General features: G+C 61.0%; 1 protein-coding gene across 1 annotated transcript in view; it reads right to left on the bottom strand.

Moving 5' to 3' along the window:
- Positions 1-17,850, bottom strand: part of SMOC2 (SPARC related modular calcium binding 2) — a 97,803-nt gene that overhangs the window by 56,696 nt on the left and 23,257 nt on the right. Inside the window, exons 3-4 of the mRNA XM_036024990.1 lie at positions 10,827-10,933; positions 9,693-9,792 (exon numbers count right to left, since the gene is read on the bottom strand). Of these exons, the coding sequence (XP_035880883.1) occupies positions 9,693-9,792; positions 10,827-10,933 (207 nt within the window). The remainder of the gene's footprint in view (positions 1-9,692; positions 9,793-10,826; positions 10,934-17,850) is intronic.

Raw genomic sequence — 17,850 nt, 5'->3', positions numbered from 1 at the left:
TATCGTGTGTTTTGGCAATGAGTCAAAAAAATGTTTTCTACTTGTGGCCAGAAGCTGTAACAGTTGGGTGGTATTTTTTAATATGACTCTGTAGGCTTTCCGGCTCTGAGCTAAGTGTAAACACCCCATGCCAGCGTTCGCTGCAGGCCGAGGGAGCCCCCAGGTGAGGGGAGACCACGTTTCGTGGCGTGAGGACAGAGGGGCCCCCGAACCGCCGGGGCCCAGTCCGGTCAGAGGCTCAGGCCCGAAGACCACCCTCCGCCGACTCCCGCCCCCTCCGAACCGACCAGCGTCCCCGCTCACGCGTCAGCCCTCTGCGCACAGTCCGCGTCCACGTGAGCAGACCCACAGACGAACCCCACCTGGTTCCCCATGAGCGGGGGGGGGGGGTTTACACCGGCCCAGGTGCCCCGAGCCGTGCTCTGTGACTCAGACACTGCAGGGCGCCCTGACGGGGCACCCTGACGGGGCACCTGCCGCCCACCTGCCCGCCCGGCCGTCCCGGGTGCCGCCCCCAGGTCTGAGGGCATGGTGGCGGAGCGTCACGCTCCACGTGGAGAGCAGTGGTGCAGACTGGAGTCCAGGGACCCAGAGCCAGAAGGCACCCCCCCATCACCTCATCCCCCCTTTCTGGAGATAAGGACGCACCAGGGAACTCCCGAGGGCCGGGCGCAGGCGGGAGTCTGGGGTGTCACTGTAGAAGGGCCTGGAAACGGGGGTTAGACGCTGTGCCGACAGGCTGCTTGGCCGAACCAGCAGGTCCGTCTCTGCTCAGACACGAGGCCCCTGCTCCCCGCCGCCCCGCAGACCCAGACGCCCGGGGACCTTGCCTCAATCCCACGGGCGAGACACCTCCCGCGCCAGCGCAACCGGAGCGTGCGTTTCTTGGGGCGGACACCACCTCTGGCCACTGAGGGCCCTGCACCATCGGCCTCGTGGTGACAACGGTCGTCCGTGCATCCAGCACGTGCTCCGGGCCTGGAGGCACTCGTTAAGCGTGACGTTCACCCTCCTGCTGCCCGCGGGGCCCCCGGTCTGGGTGCAACGTCTGTGTTTCCTATCCCCACGTCCACTGAGGCACGCGGCTGAAAAGGCAGCCACTTCCTGCACCCCCAGGTGCTGGGGGAGGGGGGGGCGACTCGGTCCTCCTCCCGGATTCTCCCAAACTGCCTGGCAGGCGTCGAGGTGCCACCTGGGCTGTGACGAGGCTCTGAGTGCTCAGGCTCAGGGGACAGGGCACAGCGGAGCCGACACAGGCTTCCCAGTCCCAAGGGCTGGGACCCTTGGGCAGCCGGCAGCCCTCCCCACAAAGTGGCCCTCGTGTCTGCACCGCGCCACCTGCCCCACCCCAGAAGGACAGGAGGAAGGGCCACCACCAGGCCGCACTGTGGCGCTGACCGCAGGCGGGGAGGGATGTGGTGTCCGGCGTGAGGTCTGTCCCTTCAGGCCAACACGGAACAACGAGTCACTCTCCCAAGATCTCAAACGGCCAGAGCGCCTTCCGCACCCTCTGGGCTGCACCAGCGGCCCCGCCCACCCCGGAGGTCCGGCCGTAGCTCACAGTGCCCTCGGAGAGCCCCGTAGCCCAGAGGCACCGGGGACAGGAGTGCCTGCGAAGGAATGACTTGTCACTTGCCCCCTTGTGACTCCGGCAGCAAAGGACTGGGTCCCCTTTACGGCAACGGGGGGCACACAGCCCCACATCAAAGGTGCAGCAGGACACAGTGCCGGACGCGCGGCAGTAACAGTGCAAGTGTTAGACCCTGGAAGTCCCTCCCTTCCTGAGAGGAGGAGCAGCACGAACAGCAAGAAGCCTGTCTCCCAGAGGGAAGACAATAAGGCCAGAATGCTATTCATCAGGTAGCTGAATATGTCAAAAACAAGTCCAAATTAGGGAAAGAGAGAGAGAGACACAGAGAGAACTCGGGCCTGACGGCGTTCCCACACAGCCGCCCCCGCAGGCTGCGCCGAGCTGCGGCCGACCGAGGGGGCTGGCTCCCGCTGTGGCTGCCGGCCGGTCCCTGACGGGTCCCCAGCCTGGTCCCCAAGCGGGCCCTGAAGCCTCGGCTGGTGACCACACCCTGCGATCCTCTCGTGGAATAGTGGGCTTATTTTTGAAAACCGTAGTGTGAATTCAGTGCCCTCGGACATTCCCACAGGCCGGAACTTCCACTGGAAATGTCACGTATCCTGTGTTGGCTGTATCAGACTCTGGTTCATCTCGTCACGGGGTAAAACAAGTGTCCTCGGGCCTTCAGAAGCGGCTGCGATGGCCTGGGTGAGAGGGGGACGCATTCTCTGTCTCTAGAATAACCATGTCTTCAGTTCAACCTCCCCAGCCGCCCCCTCATTGGGGCAGGACACGGAGCAAGACCCCAGTGGACGTCTGAGCTCGCAGGCAGTGCTGGGACAGCCACCAAGACAGGACGACCCCCTCCCACCGGATCTACGGCTCAAAACCAGCAGAGACCAGCTCCATCCAGCATGGCGATGAGTTTCACTGAGATGTGGTCACACGCTCACTGTGGTCACGAGTGTGCTAACGACACACACACCAGCCACCCTGCCACCTGCACGGCAACGGTCAGACGAGACAAGCCCAGAGGGACACGCACGGGAGGCGGACGGAGCTCCTGAGAAGTCCCCACCTGGTTCCCGGAAGACCCTGAACGTCCCTCCCCCCAAGGAATGCCCCAGCCCCCCACAAATGAACCTCCACAAAGGAGGCACGTTCACCACAGGGGGGCTGCCCAGCCTGAAGGGTGGCCCCCTCCCTGTGTCCTGCTCCTCTGACAAACTCGCTTCCCCCACCAACCCTGTGTGGGCGAGAGCTGGCATCCCCTCCTGCGTGAGGCCCACGCCCCACTCAGGTCCCGGGATAAATGGATGTAGTTCTTCCTACATGCTCAAAACTATGACAAAGGTTAAGTCACAGACTGGGTGCAGTAAGAGATTAACAGTAAGTAGTAATACTTACTGCTGTAAGTAGTATTACTACTGGGACGACTGTAACAACATACAGTCATAAAAGTGACGGGAATGTGTTCTGTCTCTCTCTCTCTCTCTCTCCCTCTGTCAAACACCTGGCTTTCCCATGGCACTGTGCAGTGTCCAGGCCGTGGTTGGCCCCAGGGACCAGAGCCCTAGCGGGGGACACCGAGAGTGAGGGACAGTGGTCCTGAAGCCTGGCCACCAAGGCTGACCTCTCTCCCCAGTGTCCTTAACTGTGGGAAAAGCGGGCTCCACATTCCGCGCCTTCCCTACCCTTTTACACACTTACACACACACACACACACACACACCCGGTGGTATCCGTTCAAACACCTTCTTCTGACAACCGTGTTCAGGAAGGTGACCGCCAGGACGTGAAGGCGCCGTGAGGGGACACAGCGGCGGTTCCTCTGATGGGGAACCTCTCCCGATTACGCAGAGCGGCTCGCAGCTTGCACTTGGGTGGTCTCCACGAAGACACACTTTGGAGACGCCGGGGGCCGGCCCGGCGGTGCCGCTGGTTGTCGGTGTGTGGGGCTGTGGGAGTGGCTTCGAGTTCCTCGGTGTCACAAAGCCCTGAACGCAGAGCCAGGGAAACTCCCAAGTGAGTAACTAAAGATAAAAATCAGCTTCTCTTTATAAAGGTAAAACTTTCAGAGTCATTTCACTGACCACAGAGACGAGGGGTCCCACTTCTGGTGGACACGAGACCATGGGGAGTCATGGGGAAATGGGGCAAACACAGATAGATCAGCACAAATGCTACGTTGCGACGTGATCTGCCCCAACCCAGGATCCCCTGCCACCGATAAGGGGGCCCTCCTGGAACCCCGGCCTGGCAGCGGAATGAGCAGGAGAGGGCACACCCCCTCCTGGGGAATGACCCGTCTCCAGCCCAGGTCGCGCTGGAGGCCGTGCTGGAGGCCGTGCCCCCTGCCGGACACACACCGGGCCGAGGGACGGTGCTCTGGTCCAGGCTGGGCGGCCACCAGGTGAGCGCGTCTGCCACCCTTCCCCACAAACACCTTCCTGCACTTGACCTCGGTCCGCAGGGGCGAGCGGGGGCGGGTGGGGCCGGTGAACCTCCAGGCCTCAGCCCCCGCCTGTGGGAGGTGCCCCCCCTTGCTCCGTAGGCCCGAGCCTGCAGCTCCCTTCAAGCACACACCTCGCCCCGAGCCGCATGCACGTGGGTCCTCCGGCTGCGGCAACAGCGAGGATTCCTGCACGTAGGTGCAGCTCCCCGCGTCTCGGCTGGCTCTGTACTCGTGCCAGGACCCAGCTCCTGGCCGGGGCGCGGGGTACGGAGCGAGATGAGATCAAAACCCTGGAGCGGGGCCCAGACGGCAGAGGAGAGGCCGCTCCAAACACGCCCCCCCCTTCCCTGAGAAGTTGTGTGTGTCTCGGCTCTCCCCGCGCCCCCAGCGACACCGGCTTCAGGTCCTCAGAGGGGAAGGAGAGGGGGAATCCCTGCGGAAAAACAAACCAGCTGTGTGCAGAGGGAGGCGGCTGACGGCCCCCGACCGGCAGCACGAAGGGCCCCCCTCAGCTGCAAGAGGAGACCCTGAGGGACGGCCCACGGGGCCCGCGGGTCCGAGTCCGCAGGGCAAGCCTGTGCCCTGAGCGAGGAGCACCTGCTCTTGGGTGGGCAGGGCCCAGGGGGCAGCGACTGGTCCCGAGTGCCTGTCCAGGCTGGACCCGGCTTCCGTGGGCCCACCGCCCCCAGGAGGCCCCCCCCCAACAGAGCTCCCTGCCACCCTGGCTCACGTTCCCAGCAGACATGGGAGCAGACCTACGGGGCAGGGGGAGCCGGGACCAGAGCTCTCTCGGGAAGAAGCGGCCCCCCTCCTGTGCCCACGTGCCGTGTGGGGCACCGCCTGGGACGCTGGGCCTGTGGCGTGTGTCTGCACAGCTCCCCCAGACCGTGAGCGCCGTGCCTGGCAAACCAGGGGGCTGCTCGCGTGTACATGCGTGTAAACTGACCACCAACACACACTGAGGGGGTTTCCTAGCGGGAAGGTGAAGTCTGGGTGCCCCCCAAGCCCCGGCCGAGGGGGGCCCAGACAGTGTCGCCCACTAACACAGACCCTGGTCGCCTCCTGGGCACCGTGTGCACGCGTGTGGTGCTGCGCGAGCCGGCGGGCACCCGCAGCGGGAAGGGGCCCTGCACGGTACTGTACATCCCATGGCTACTCTGTCACTGCCCATTTGGACTTCCTAGTCCCCTCACTTCCCACCCATCCCCCCACCCCTCTCTCACCTAACAACCACCACAACACCCTCTGTACCCATGATCCTGTTTCTGTTCTCCTTGTTTGTTTAGCTGGTTTTTTAGGTTCCATCGCTGATAGATATGTATTTTTTGCCAATTCATTGCTCATACCTTTGATCCTCTTTTTCTTAAGTAAGTCCCTTTAACATTTCATATGATACTGGGTTGGTGATGATGAGCTCCTTTAGTGTTTCCTTGTCTGGGAAGCTCTTTATCTGCCTTCGCCTCTCAGTGACAGCTTCGCTGGGTAGAGCCATCCTGCCCGTGGGTCCCTGCTTTTCATGACTTTGAATATTTCTTGCCAGTCCCTTCTGGCCTGCAAAGTCTCCTTTGAGAAATTACCTGACAGTCCTCTGGGAACTCCCCTGGTGGTAACTAACTTCTTTTCTCCTGCTGCTTTGAAGATTCTCTATCTTTACTTAACCTTTGGTGTTTAAATTTGATGTGCCTCGGAGAGGGCCTCTTTGCATCCGTCTTGTTTGGGACTCTCTGTGCTTCCCAGACTTGTGTGTCTATTTCCTTCACCAAATTAGGGACGTTTTCTTTCATTATTTTTTCAAATAGCTTTCCAATTTCTTACTCTTTCTCTTCTCCCTCTGGCACCCTTATGATGCAAACGTTGGGCCTCTTGAACTTGTCCCAGAGGCTGCTTAAACGATCCTCATTTTCGAGGATTCTTTTTTCTCCCTGTTGTTCTGACTGGTTATATTTTTTGCTTCCTTATGTTCCAAATCATTGATTTCTCAGCTTCATCCACTCTACTGTGGTTTCTCTGCAAATTCTTCTTTATTTCAGTTAGTGCATCCTTCATTTCTGACTGGATCTTTTTTATGCTTGTGAGGTCCTCACTAAGTTCCCTGAGCATCCTGGTCACCAGTGTTTTGAACTCTGCATCTGATAGATTGCTTATCTCCATTTCATTTAGTTCTTTTTCTGGAGTGTTAATCTGTTCTTTCATTTAGAGCATGTCTCTTTGTCTCCTCATTTTGGCAGCTTCCCTGTGTTTGTTTCTATGTATTAGGTAGAGCTGCTTTGACTCCATGTCTTGGTAGTGTGTCCTGATGCAGTAGGTGTCCTGTAGGGTCCAGAGGCACGGCCTCCCCTGTCACCCAAGCTGGGCCACCGTGTGAACTGAGTACACACTGCTGTTGCAGTTTAGTCTTCATTGCTGTTGGCAGATCAATGGGAGGGATATGCCCAGGCCAGCGAGCTGCAAGGACTGGCTGTGGCCACTGACCACCACCCTCTGCCCTCCCTGCAGGATCAGCTATGCAGGGGCAGGGAGGTGGTGCCCCAACATGGTCTGTAGCTGTCCACTGGGTGTGCTGGCCCTGGGGTTTCCCGGGTGGTGCAAGCCAAGGCCAGCCCCCACCTGTGCTTGCCTGGGGCCACCCTGCCTGAGTTATAAAACAATCTGAGATGTCTGATACTTGTGCTGGGCTTGGGGATTTCCAGGTGAAGCCAAGCTGTGAATCCAGGCAGGCTGCTAGTTCCGGGCCTGGGGCTCACTGAAGCCAGCTGCTGCTTGTTTGAGAGGATTTAGGAGCCAAGACCAGCCATTCATATGGAGAAACAGCTTGGGTGGGCCAGTAAATTGCGTGGGGTGGAGTCTCTGGGGATCTCCAGAGTGGGTCACACAGTGTTAGCCAGGTTGATGGAGTCTCAGATATGGCCCCAGCTTCCTGGCTCTGTGGGGGGGGTTAGGAAAGGGACAACAGCCTCTGCTCACCTTGATGTCAGACACTTCAATTTCCCCCAGTGTGTCATCGGTACCCTTTAAGCTGCCACCCCGGTGCGGGAACTCAGAGGGATGAGTCTGAGCAGGAGAGTCGTGCGCAGGTCCATTAAGAGGAGCTGCTTAGGGCTGCAGCAGCAGCCTCCTCTACCACCTCTATCCCCACTAGGTTTTATAGCCAGAAGTTGTGGGGTCTTACCTTCTAGGCACTAGAGCCCTGGGCCGGGTGGTGGGGCCTGGTGTGGGGCTGTACCTGCTCGGTCCTGAGACCTCCCTCATGAATTTTTATCTGCCACACGTGGGTGAGGGACCAGCTCGTTCGCACCTGCGCCCCTCCTACCAGTCTGGATGGATGTGGTTTCTTCAATTCCCTAGTTGTCAGACGTCCCTCCAACTTCATTTCTGACAGTTCTGAGTGAGGGTTGTTCTGTATTTTGTCATTTTGATGTGGTTGTGCAAAGAGATGGGCCATGTCTGCCTATGCCGCCATCTTCGAAATCTCTTTTTGTGATTTTCAAGTTTCCATAGCACAGACTCCCATGGTAGGGGTCACATAAACCCCAGGACAAGAAGGACCTGTTGACCGGTGATGTGCACCAGGCTGAATGGACGGCAGACGGCGGGCAGTGCTCGAGAGCCAAGACGAGCACCAGCTGATGCGCCAGGAAGGGAGCGGGCGCCTGACACAGAGGCCCGGGGGTCTGCAGACGGTGCGTTGGGACAGCTGTGCCAGGCGTCACTTGTCACACCCTCATGCACAGGGACACCCCTCACCCGAGTCTCTAAAGCATCTGTGAGGTCGTGTGTGCATCTGAGAGACAGTGAAATATTACATTCCACAAGTCTATCGTGAGCTCTCGTGCCTGCGTGTGCTCGTACACTCGATCCTCCCAAAACTCTCACTTCAACTTCAACGTTTTAGCAACAACTCACCACGACTCGACAGAGTTTCACATGTGTTCCTAACACAAGCCCCTGCTGTCCAAGCCTAGATGCTGGCATGGACGGCAAGACAAATAAAAGCATGAATTCAACTGGGATTAATAGAATTTCCCCACAACTCGGAGGGAGTTGTGGAGTCTATTAGAACCAGCAGGTGTGAGACAAGCCCGGCCACACCCATGTGTGGGTCACAGCCACGGAACCGCACCACAGAAGTGCAAACAAACACACTCATGCAGACGGGGGGGGGGGGGGGCACCAGTCCGCACTCTGCCTGGAATCTGAAGCCCCCGGTCCCCGGGCCCCTCCCCACACAGCAAACTGGACCTTCTGGGGAAAGGACAGCACACTCTTTCTTCCAACACCATCACTTGCACCGAAAAACCCAGAGGGGCAGTGAAAGATCGGGCCATTTCCACACAGTAGGCTGTTTCCAACACCCGGGAACCAGACGGAATGTGCGGTGGTCTGGCGGCAGGAGCAAAGCAGGACTGGGCGAACACAGCAAGTCCAGCCCACTGCGCACACGGGTTTCTAAGCGTCTCGGGGTGCCGCTGAGCTTTCCACACGGGGCCGCTGAAATCACGGAAATGGGTCCCAGTGCGTCTGGACGGACAGCGTGCCCCGTGGCGGGCAGAACGGAGTCCCCGCGGGAGAGCATCTTTCAGACCCAGGGCCACACAGAGGCCAACTCACCCTGTTATTTTTTCCCCGTTTTTCGTTGACTCCATGAGTTTGTAAAAGAATTATTAGGTGCAACGTTAGCTCACTAAAAATATTTTTTCAGCAATTTTTAGGTCGTGGATGACAACATGGTTTTTAAAAATAATGTATTTTCAGGCCACATTCTGCATGCCCCACGGCTTCCCAGCGATGACCAGTCCCTGGAAATATTAGGTTTCGTGTTACCGTTAATTGCAGATGTCATCATTCTGGGGCAGTTGCGGGCTCTGTCCCGTACGTGGCTCCTGCTGTGACTGTCTGAACCGAGAGCAGAACTGCTCATCATAACAGGCCTGCCCTTCAAAGGGAAAAGCATGTCTAAAAGCAAACCGTAAATGCAAACGTTCCGACGGTTTACGAGACCCCAAGAAGCAGCTTGGTGCCTCACCACCGGTCTGAGACACGGGCCGGTGCTGCCCGTTCCTGCGGGCCTGCCCTGGGAGCTCTGGGGCCGAGACCGGGGCGCTCCCCGACCGCCGATCCGCTCGGCCCCCCCAGACAACCAACCCAGACTCGAGGCTGCAACCACTTTCAAACGAGAACGATCCGAGTGATTTATAAAGTTTGGGGTGAAATATTAATGGAAAACAGACTCCTTTATAGATTACCCTCCTGCCAATGCGATTACGTCCAGCACATCGGGCCCTGATGAGTCATAAAAACACCACAAACAGGCCATCTGGAAGCGGGGCTATGAAGAACGAGCCACTATTCCTTTGCAAAAATATACATACAAAACCAGAAAGTTTTGCTTTTTTTTTTTTTTTTTGCCAAAGAAAATATTTGGTCCTTTCCACTGCTGACTACAGCCCTTGTCCTTATTTCTGAAAACTGAGGCCTGGCGTGGTTCAGACCCCAGTCTTCCGCCGGGGAGCCGTCTTAAAAACAGAGGTTTCGTAATATTTTGGGTTCGTCCGGTGACGCAGACCCCTTCCCATTACCCCCCGCAAGGCCGCCGAGGCTGACTCTCCAGTCACCAGCGGACACGGTTACAGCGACCGGAAAACGACCCGCCCGTTGACCCAGACCTACCCGGGCAGCGGGGCGTCTTGTGGGCCACGGCGGTGCCGCTGATGGGCCTCCCGTTGGGCGTGACACACCAGCAGTAGCCCGTGTAGCTGTGGCACTGGACCTGCGGAGACGACAGGGCGCGGGGTCAGGGCTGCGGGCGCCCCGCTCGCTGCCTCTGGGGGGGCCGTGCTCCCCCGGTCGGTCCTGCCTACGACCCCTCACTCGGGGGGACAGCGGGGTAACCGGGCCTGGGCCGCGGGACCCAGAGGGAAGGCCACCTGCGGCCCTTCCTGGCCCTGCACGGCTGAGCATCTTGTCCTTGACCCCCTGGAGGCGGAGCCTAAGCCCCCCCTACAAACGGGGAAACCGAGGCCGCCGGGGGCAGCAGAGCGCCCGTGCAGGGCCAGGACTGGCGCCCGCTGCCGGTGGGGTGTCCCCCTCCGCCCCCCACGGACCCCCACCCCCCGTCCTGCCCCGCCCGCCGCCCTCCACGCTGCCTCCCCCGCTCGCTCGCTCGTTCGCTCGCTCCCTGTCCCTTCCCGGGCCAAACGCCTGTGTGACACTCCCCACCCCCCGAGTCGTCCTCGCGCCCACGGCTCCCCGCAGCCCCCGCGCTCCTCTCCCACTGAGAGCTGCTCCCTAGCTCTGCGCGTCAGGCCCCCTCCTCCTTCTCCTGGGCACGCAGTGACCGCGGTGACAACGACGGCGTCGCCACCCTGGGGAGAGAGCCCGGGCCCAAGCCCGGACCCTGCGCCTCGGGCTGACGGTGTCCACGGAGCGGCCTCTGCCTCCGGGGCGAGCTCGCGGGGCTCCGGGCTGCCGCGGCGCACGTGACTTCGAGTGCGCGCGCCGCTGGGGCGAGAATTACACGGAAGTCAGGGTCTCGGCAGCGAGCCAGGAGAGCACGTCCCACGGCCTCGCCGACGAGGCCGTCCTCTTCCGAGTCCCACAGGGACGAAGGAGCCCGCGGGGCGGCGGGAGGAACCAGGCGCTCCCACACGCCCGCCGCGGACCGACTGCACTGCGCCTGCGCTGAGGGCGGCAGCCCAGAGCGACCCGCGTGGCCCCTCCTCCAGCCCCGCCCCTCCCGTGGCCCCGCCCCTCCCGCGGCCCCGCCCCCACCGCATGGGCGGAGGTCCCGGCGGAGGCTCTGACCTGGCTGTACGTGCCGTCCTCGTTGCACTCGGGAATGAACACTTGCTGCAGCTCCTTCCGCGCCTGCTCCTGCGTGTACTTCCTCTCGGCCACACACCTGGACACGTCTGCGGGCAGGAACAGAGCAGAGCCGCGGTGACGCGAGGGAAGCGCCGAGGCGGGGCGAGGACAGGCTGGAGCGCCGCCCCTGAAAGGCCTGGTGGCCCAAGGGCTGGTCCCCTCCACGCCCGACGCGCACGGAAGCGGAGCTCAGGGCAGGCGGCCCGCGCGCGCGCACAGAAAGGCGGCGGGTGCGATCCCCGGTCGGGATGCGTGCCTGGGCTGTGGGTGCGATCTCCAGCAGGGGCGCGCGCGGGAGGCAATCCATTGGTTGGCTGATACTTCTCGCTCACGTCGAAGTTTCTCTCTCTGCCTTCCCTTCCCTCTAAAAGTAAACGGACGCGCCCAGGGATGAGGACTGAAGAGTCTGACAGTCAGACCGCAGGGTCCCCTCCTCTGCGCCGCTCCCGTTCGTTCTGCCCAGGCACGAGCAGAGGGGTCTGAGAGTGCCCAGCAGAAGGAAGGGCTGCTCGGGCAAGGAAGTGTGAGGGCGTGCACTGCCCGTGCTTCACCCTACGGTCCCTACGGCTTCGAGTCTCCCACGACAGGCTTTCCACAGCGGCCACAAAGCAGTCACGGGACGGGAAGCGCCACCTGGAACATAGTCAACAACAGGGCGGTAGCTCCGTGGGGTGCCCGGGGGGCATGGAAACAGTGGGGGACACTGCGAAGTGTGCAGCTGCCAAACCACGAAGCCGCCCGCCTGAAACCCACGCAAAATAAAATTCAAAGGAAAGTAGCATTTCAGCGCGTGTGCTCTCCCTCTGGACCCCACCTGGGGTGCAGTCGGTGGACTGGGTTGTGGCGATCTGTGCCCACTGAGTGCAGGGCCGCCCGCGGCCCCGGACGGCGCCCACCAGGCCCCTCCCCCGAGCAGCCCCGCGGCACAGCCCCGTGGACGAGCGCCACCTGGACCCGGAAGAGTGCTGGTTCCGGACGCCGGTTTCAGACTCTCGGGGGAAGGGTGTGAGGCCGCGTTAACAAGGGCCGCCTCTTCCTGACCCTGGTCAACAAAACCTCCCCCGGGAGCCTCGGCCACCATTGGCAGTGGGGGGGGCGGGGGGGAGACGCGGCATCCCGTCCCCACCGTGCCTCGTGCCCTCGGACACCACCGCAAGCACCCGTTTTCTTTCTCAGCCAGCCTACATGCAGCTCATTTGAATTTTAAAACTTGAAAAGGATGGCTTCCCCGAGTTTCCTTAAGTGTTTCCAGACTTAAATAACAAGTTGTCTAGATCTTCAAGGCCCCGCGCACTCTGAGAGATGCTTCTTCCAACATGCCCACTGCCCAGCGTCTACAGCCGGTGACGTGTTGATTGCCTGGTGGTAAAAACTGCTGGCTCGACACGGGGCCATCTGGGCAGCAGCCCTGGCTCCCGGCCGCCCTGATAGCGCGGGGAGGGGCGGGGATCAGTGTGCCACGCGCACACAGACCCTTCCGCGGGGGTCGGCGGCCTGGGCGCCTGTGATCTGGGGGGCGGGCTCGGCCTGCGTTAGGGGCCTGCGTGCTGCAGCAACCCTTGCGGGCTGGGGGCCTCCCACCCGGACCGATGCCGGGCCCCACCGGCCGGGCCTCAACAACATGTGGTTTTAATGCGCTCTGTGTTTTTGCTGCGGAGAAATCACTGCTTTGCCGGACTCCGGTCCTCCTTTTTTAGGAGCGCCTGCGGTTTGACTGGCGAGAGGGGAAAGTGATACGGGCCCCAGCTCGCCAGGCCTCCACGCGGGCGGGTGGAGGGAGCTACAAATTACGTCCAGAGTTTGAACTCTCCTGGAGCGCGCCAGAAGGCATACGTTTTCCAAACCGCTCACGGGCCCGCTGCTGGCGTGAACGCCTTCTTTGTAGAGACGCCACTTGAGCCACTGGTCAGAGAGTTCTCCAACCTGCAGCTCGTGCGTTTGGCCGAGCGCTGAGTTTCGGGTTGGCGTCTGCCTGGGGCTGACTGCGGCTCCGTCAGAGGAAACAAGGGGCATCCAGCAGCAGCCACGCAGGCCTGTCCCTTGTCCCTCAGAAACAAGTCTGCCGCCACCTGCCCAGTGCAGACACTGTGGCCCCAGGCACCTGCCTGAGGGTCCCCATTCCAGACACCCTGGCTCCAGTGCCAGGGTTCACTCAGGAAAAGTCTGGACCTGGCCAGTGTAGCTCAGTGGATTAAGCGCAGGCTGTGAACCAAAGCGTCGCAGGTTCGATTCCCAGTCAGGGCACATGCCTGGGTTGCGGGCCATGAACTCCAGCAACCGCACATGGATGTTTCTGTCTCTCTCTCTCTATCTCCCTCCCTTCCCTCTCTAAAAATAAATAGAATCTTTAAAAAAAAAAGAAAAAGAAAAGTCTGACTGGCAGCCCTCCGAGTCCATTCTGTTGAAACACTCCAAACACGGGGCGGTCCACACAAAACCACTAATGGCAGTCGTGTGTCACTTTCGTTTTGTCAGTCATTGCAGAGGGGTGAGCCCAGGTGATGTGCACCTGCGCTGCAGCAGGCTGTGGTGGTGGCAGGTGCACCCGCCCCCTGCCCAGCACCAGCGGACACCCCAAACAGCACCGGGACACGTTTGGCCTGCGAGGCCGAGCCTGCCGCCCGCCCTGAACGGCTCTTGAAAGTGCTGCCTGGCCAGTGTGCACATACCGGAGGCTAAACTACACGCCCCTCTTCACACACGTCAACATATGAAGCCCAGCTTCAGAACCACATGCTTCTCGACTTTGCATTTTCCCCACCACTTTCCGAAAGCAGAGTGGAAAGGTGCGGCAGTCTCCCCTCGCTGCTGTGCTCAGAGGTGACGAGACTCCTCCGTATGTTACTCCTGCTCCGTGCTCTTGTGACGAGGGAGCCGGTTCCTGACCCTTGGGGGGCCTTGCTGTGGTGTTAATCCGGACACCTCATGTCACCAGTTTGAAAATTAAATCCTCAGAACACAAGCACCGTCCTTTTTTCACTGTGATATAACGATACAAAACATAAACCCACCGGTTTTAACCGTTTTGAAGAGTGTGAGTCAGTGGCATTTAGTGCGTCCACAACTCGGTGTGACCACCGCCCTGCCCAGCCCCGCCCAGAACGCCAGCCTCCACAGGAAGCCCGGGCCCACCCCTGTCCCTCTGCTCTGCCGATTCTGCACATTTCAGACGGATGCGATCATGTGCTGTCGGTGTGGATTCCTCCACCGAACTCTTTCCCCAGCACGTTGTCGGGGTCGGCCACGCGGCATGTGTCCCCAGCCCCCCCCTTCTCTTGGCTGGGAAACTCCCTGTGGTGTGGACAGACCACGGCATGTCCCCCTGGCGGGCTGCAGGTGGGCACGGCGGGGGCTCCTGGCTGGGTCCACTGCGGGTCGCGTCGGGGCGGGTGCTCGCGGCCAAGTCTTCGTCTGAACACCTGCTTTCCAGTCCTCTGAGTCTGAACGAGGAGGGGACTGGCTGGGTCGTGACGGCTCTGTGTCCACCCTGCAGGGAGACCGCCCCCCTACTTCCCACAGAAGCAGACCCACTGCACGCTCCTGCCCGACTGGACCAGGGCCCCCGTGTACCCACACCCTCCCCGCGATCGCTTTCTGTCTCCTGTGCTCCTAGTCGCTGTGGCCCCCTGGGTGTGCAGAGGCACGCCACAGCTTTAGGCTCCCGGCGGTTTTTAAGTTGTGGTCAATGTATACCTCGGAGGAAAATTCACCTCAACTAAAAATCGAATATCAATACCTTAATTCAATCAAATTATTGATCCGATCTTCTTCTAATTAAAGACTCGAGTCACTTTACTAGACCCAAGGGAAACTCTTCGATACAAATGTGATCACACAGCGTTTCACTCGCCCACGAGTTTGGAGGCCGGACTCCCAGAGAGAGGAGGCATCTGGGCTTCGTGGCTCCACAGGCATCACTAAGGGAAACAATAAGTAAAACGTTGTTTCCTTTCTCGGTGCAGACAGATGTGGGGGGACCAAGGTCGCCAGGGCCAAGACCCAGGCCCCGGCCACCCGCCCCGCAGCCAGTCGGCTGGGTGCCCCAGCCGTCCCCAACTGTCCCTGACCCTGCCACTGAAGAGCCGGGGAGAAAGGGAGGTAAGGTTCCATGTGCGGTAAGTGTCACCATCTTAAACGCATGAAGGCAGAGGTGAAGGGACACAGGAAACTCCGGGTGTGTCCCTGGCGTTGCCAAGTCACGAGGGACAACACCACAGGGGTAGACAGTGAACTGCGGCGAGGCCACACTGAGGCACCCAGCCACCCCCCCCACCCGCCCCCCGACCCCGAGCTCCTGCAGGACAGATGCAGAGGGTCACGGACAGCCAGGGCTGCCGACGCCTCAAAACACGTCCTGGTGTGAGCGGTTGCCGAACACTTTTTTATGGACTCAGTGCAAACGGGCGGATTTCCAAAACCTGCCAGGAGCTTCAGCTCTGCCAGCGGGACACACGGACCCCAGAGCCCAGGTGTCCCAGAGAGCAGCAGCTGGCTGGGCCTCCAGGCACAGGGGCTCCCGTCTCTCCAGAGACCTGTGCCCACGCTGCCCTTCACCACAGCCGGCCGCCCCCCCCCACCCCCCGTGGAGGGCGTGGCTCCAAACAACTGCTCTGACTGCCGCCAGACCCCAGCGGCCCCGGCATCTGCAGCGCCACGGAGAAGGTTCCGGCAGGCGGCCGTGGTGCGAGGAAGCTCAGCGCTCTGTCGGAGCGGACGGAGCCAGCGGCGGCGTGAGTCGGCGTCGGCATCGGGGCTGCGGTGCGGCCCCCATGAGCTGGGCAGAGACAGCTCCGGCGTCCGAGCCGCCCTGGGGTTCTCGAAACGCTCACGATGGTGACATTACCGGTGACAACCCCTCGCCGGGGCCGCCACGACCACATCGCCAACTCCTGCCTGCCACGTCTCACGGTGACCAGCTCGGGGGGAGGGGGGGTCCCTGCACGAGTGACCACGACGGCCGTCAGGGGACACCGGCCGCGCGCAGCGGTGGGGATCGGGAAGCATTTTGAAGCGGCGCCCCCTTCCCTCCCCCGCCGGCCCGTGCGAGGCTCGGCCTCGGAGGTGCTCCGGGAAGCTGCGTGGGTCGCAGGCTCGTTGGAGTTCCTTTCCAGACATCTCAGAATAGTCCAAGGTCTCCTGGCACTCGACTTCTCTTCTTCTCTTTCCTTCTGGCTTTTTAATTTCATGCCAGAGACGCGCTGAAGAGGAAGACAGCCCCAGAGGTCTCAAGGTCAAAAGGAAACATCGGTGCGTTTGCCGAGTTCTGGAACCGCAGACTCCGCCGGCGTCGGAGGAAGTGGGAGGAGCCTGTGTCTGCGTGACCCCTGCCCCGCGGCTCTGCCACCGCCACGACTCTGACACGCAATCCAAGGCGGCCGAGGCTTGCAGGTCGTTTCCACGCAGTGTGTCCAACAGGGACAGGCCAGCGGGACTGTCACCCAGCAGGCCTGTGACCACGCCCTCGGAGCACGCCGCTTGGTCCTCGGCTCGTCCACACTGGGACGCACGGCCACCCTCCAGGCGGGAGAAGTCCGGGGAGAAGCCGGAGGGGCATCTGCGTGACCTGAGAGACAGCACGGACACGCACACGCCAACCCCGCTCCCTCCCCCACACTCAGAAGGAAGCCCCGCCCTGCCGGGGTGCGCAGTGGGACCTGCCGGGTTTGTGCCCACGGGCGGAGAACGGAGGGAAGTCACGGCGTCGTGTGGATCTGCCCAGGGCCTCCAGCCCGCTGCCCGGCCCCGCCTCCAGCCCTGCCCGCCAGGTCATGCCCCACCCCCGAACCCCGCCCATCGGGGTGCAGGCTGCCTGGCAACCTCGGAGCCCGGCACCTGGCTCCTGCTCTCTCACTGCGGTGACTCCAGCGTCTGTGTCCCGGCCGCGGCGGAAGCAGCAAACGCACGTGACCTTGAAGCCAGCAGGTGAAGCTGCATTCTCCTACTTTAATCCTTTCGATTTAAATTGAATTTGCTTTTGTGAAGCAAGCTCTATTTATTTTCACCCGCTTCTCCCTTAGTGCATTTTTTTTGTGCTACGAGTTTACGACAGGAAATGTGTTGGGTGAAGTGAGTGAGAGTCCCCACCCGGGGACTTAGCCTGGATAATCACCCTAGGCAAATCAGGCTGGGCCCAAGCACATGCGGGCTGACAGGTGCCACCAAACAGGACACCTGTGTTTCCTTCAAACCTGCCCTCCCCGCCCAACCCAGAGCTGACCCTGCAGGTGGGCCTGGCCGAGGTCCAGGCAGAAGGCTCCGAGGGCAACCTCAGAACCCTGTGGGACACAGGACCCTGCGTGGACTCTAGCCTGCGTCACCTTGATCCATCCCAGCCGCCAGAGGCCCGGCGGACACGGGGGCCAGCCTGGAAGCGTCCTCAGGGCCTCCGACCGCATGTAGTGGGCTCACCCAGAGGGCACAGGATGGAGAAAAACTAGAGCTAAAATCCAGATGTCACCACCGGCACTTCCACAGCTCCTGTTTTCACAGGCAAGGTCGGCCCAGGCGATGGCTTCCAGAAGCTTCTCTGAAGGGATCGCCCTGTACTTGCATTTATCCTGGAACTGCTGCTGACGGCTCAGCACAGACCACGAGCTGTGTCACTGCACTCACGGCATGCCAGGACACCCCCCTTTCCCCGGGGACGAGTGGGGCACCACAGCCCAGGGGGATGGAATTAACATGACCACTTTCCCACTAACATTAACATGAACGTTTTTCCACCTGGTGGGGACGGATCCCCTCACTCCGAGCATCCCGTGTGGAGCAGGCCAGGTAGGGGACACCCTGGCTGGCCGGCGATGGCACTGTCACCGGGGGGGCCCAGCACCCCGGTCCAGGGCACAGCGGAGGTGCAGAGGGGACGGGGCAGGGGAGCTGGGCTCACGGTCCAGCACACACCGTTTTCACCCATCCATCCTTTTCCTCCTCCACTGTCTGTGGCTTTCACCGCCCCTGGGCACGG

Source organism: Phyllostomus discolor, chromosome 4, assembly GCF_004126475.2.
Source record: "Phyllostomus discolor isolate MPI-MPIP mPhyDis1 chromosome 4, mPhyDis1.pri.v3, whole genome shotgun sequence".
Classification (NCBI taxonomy): Eukaryota; Metazoa; Chordata; class Mammalia; order Chiroptera; family Phyllostomidae; genus Phyllostomus; species Phyllostomus discolor.
This window is presented reverse-complemented; position numbering and strand designations above follow the sequence as displayed.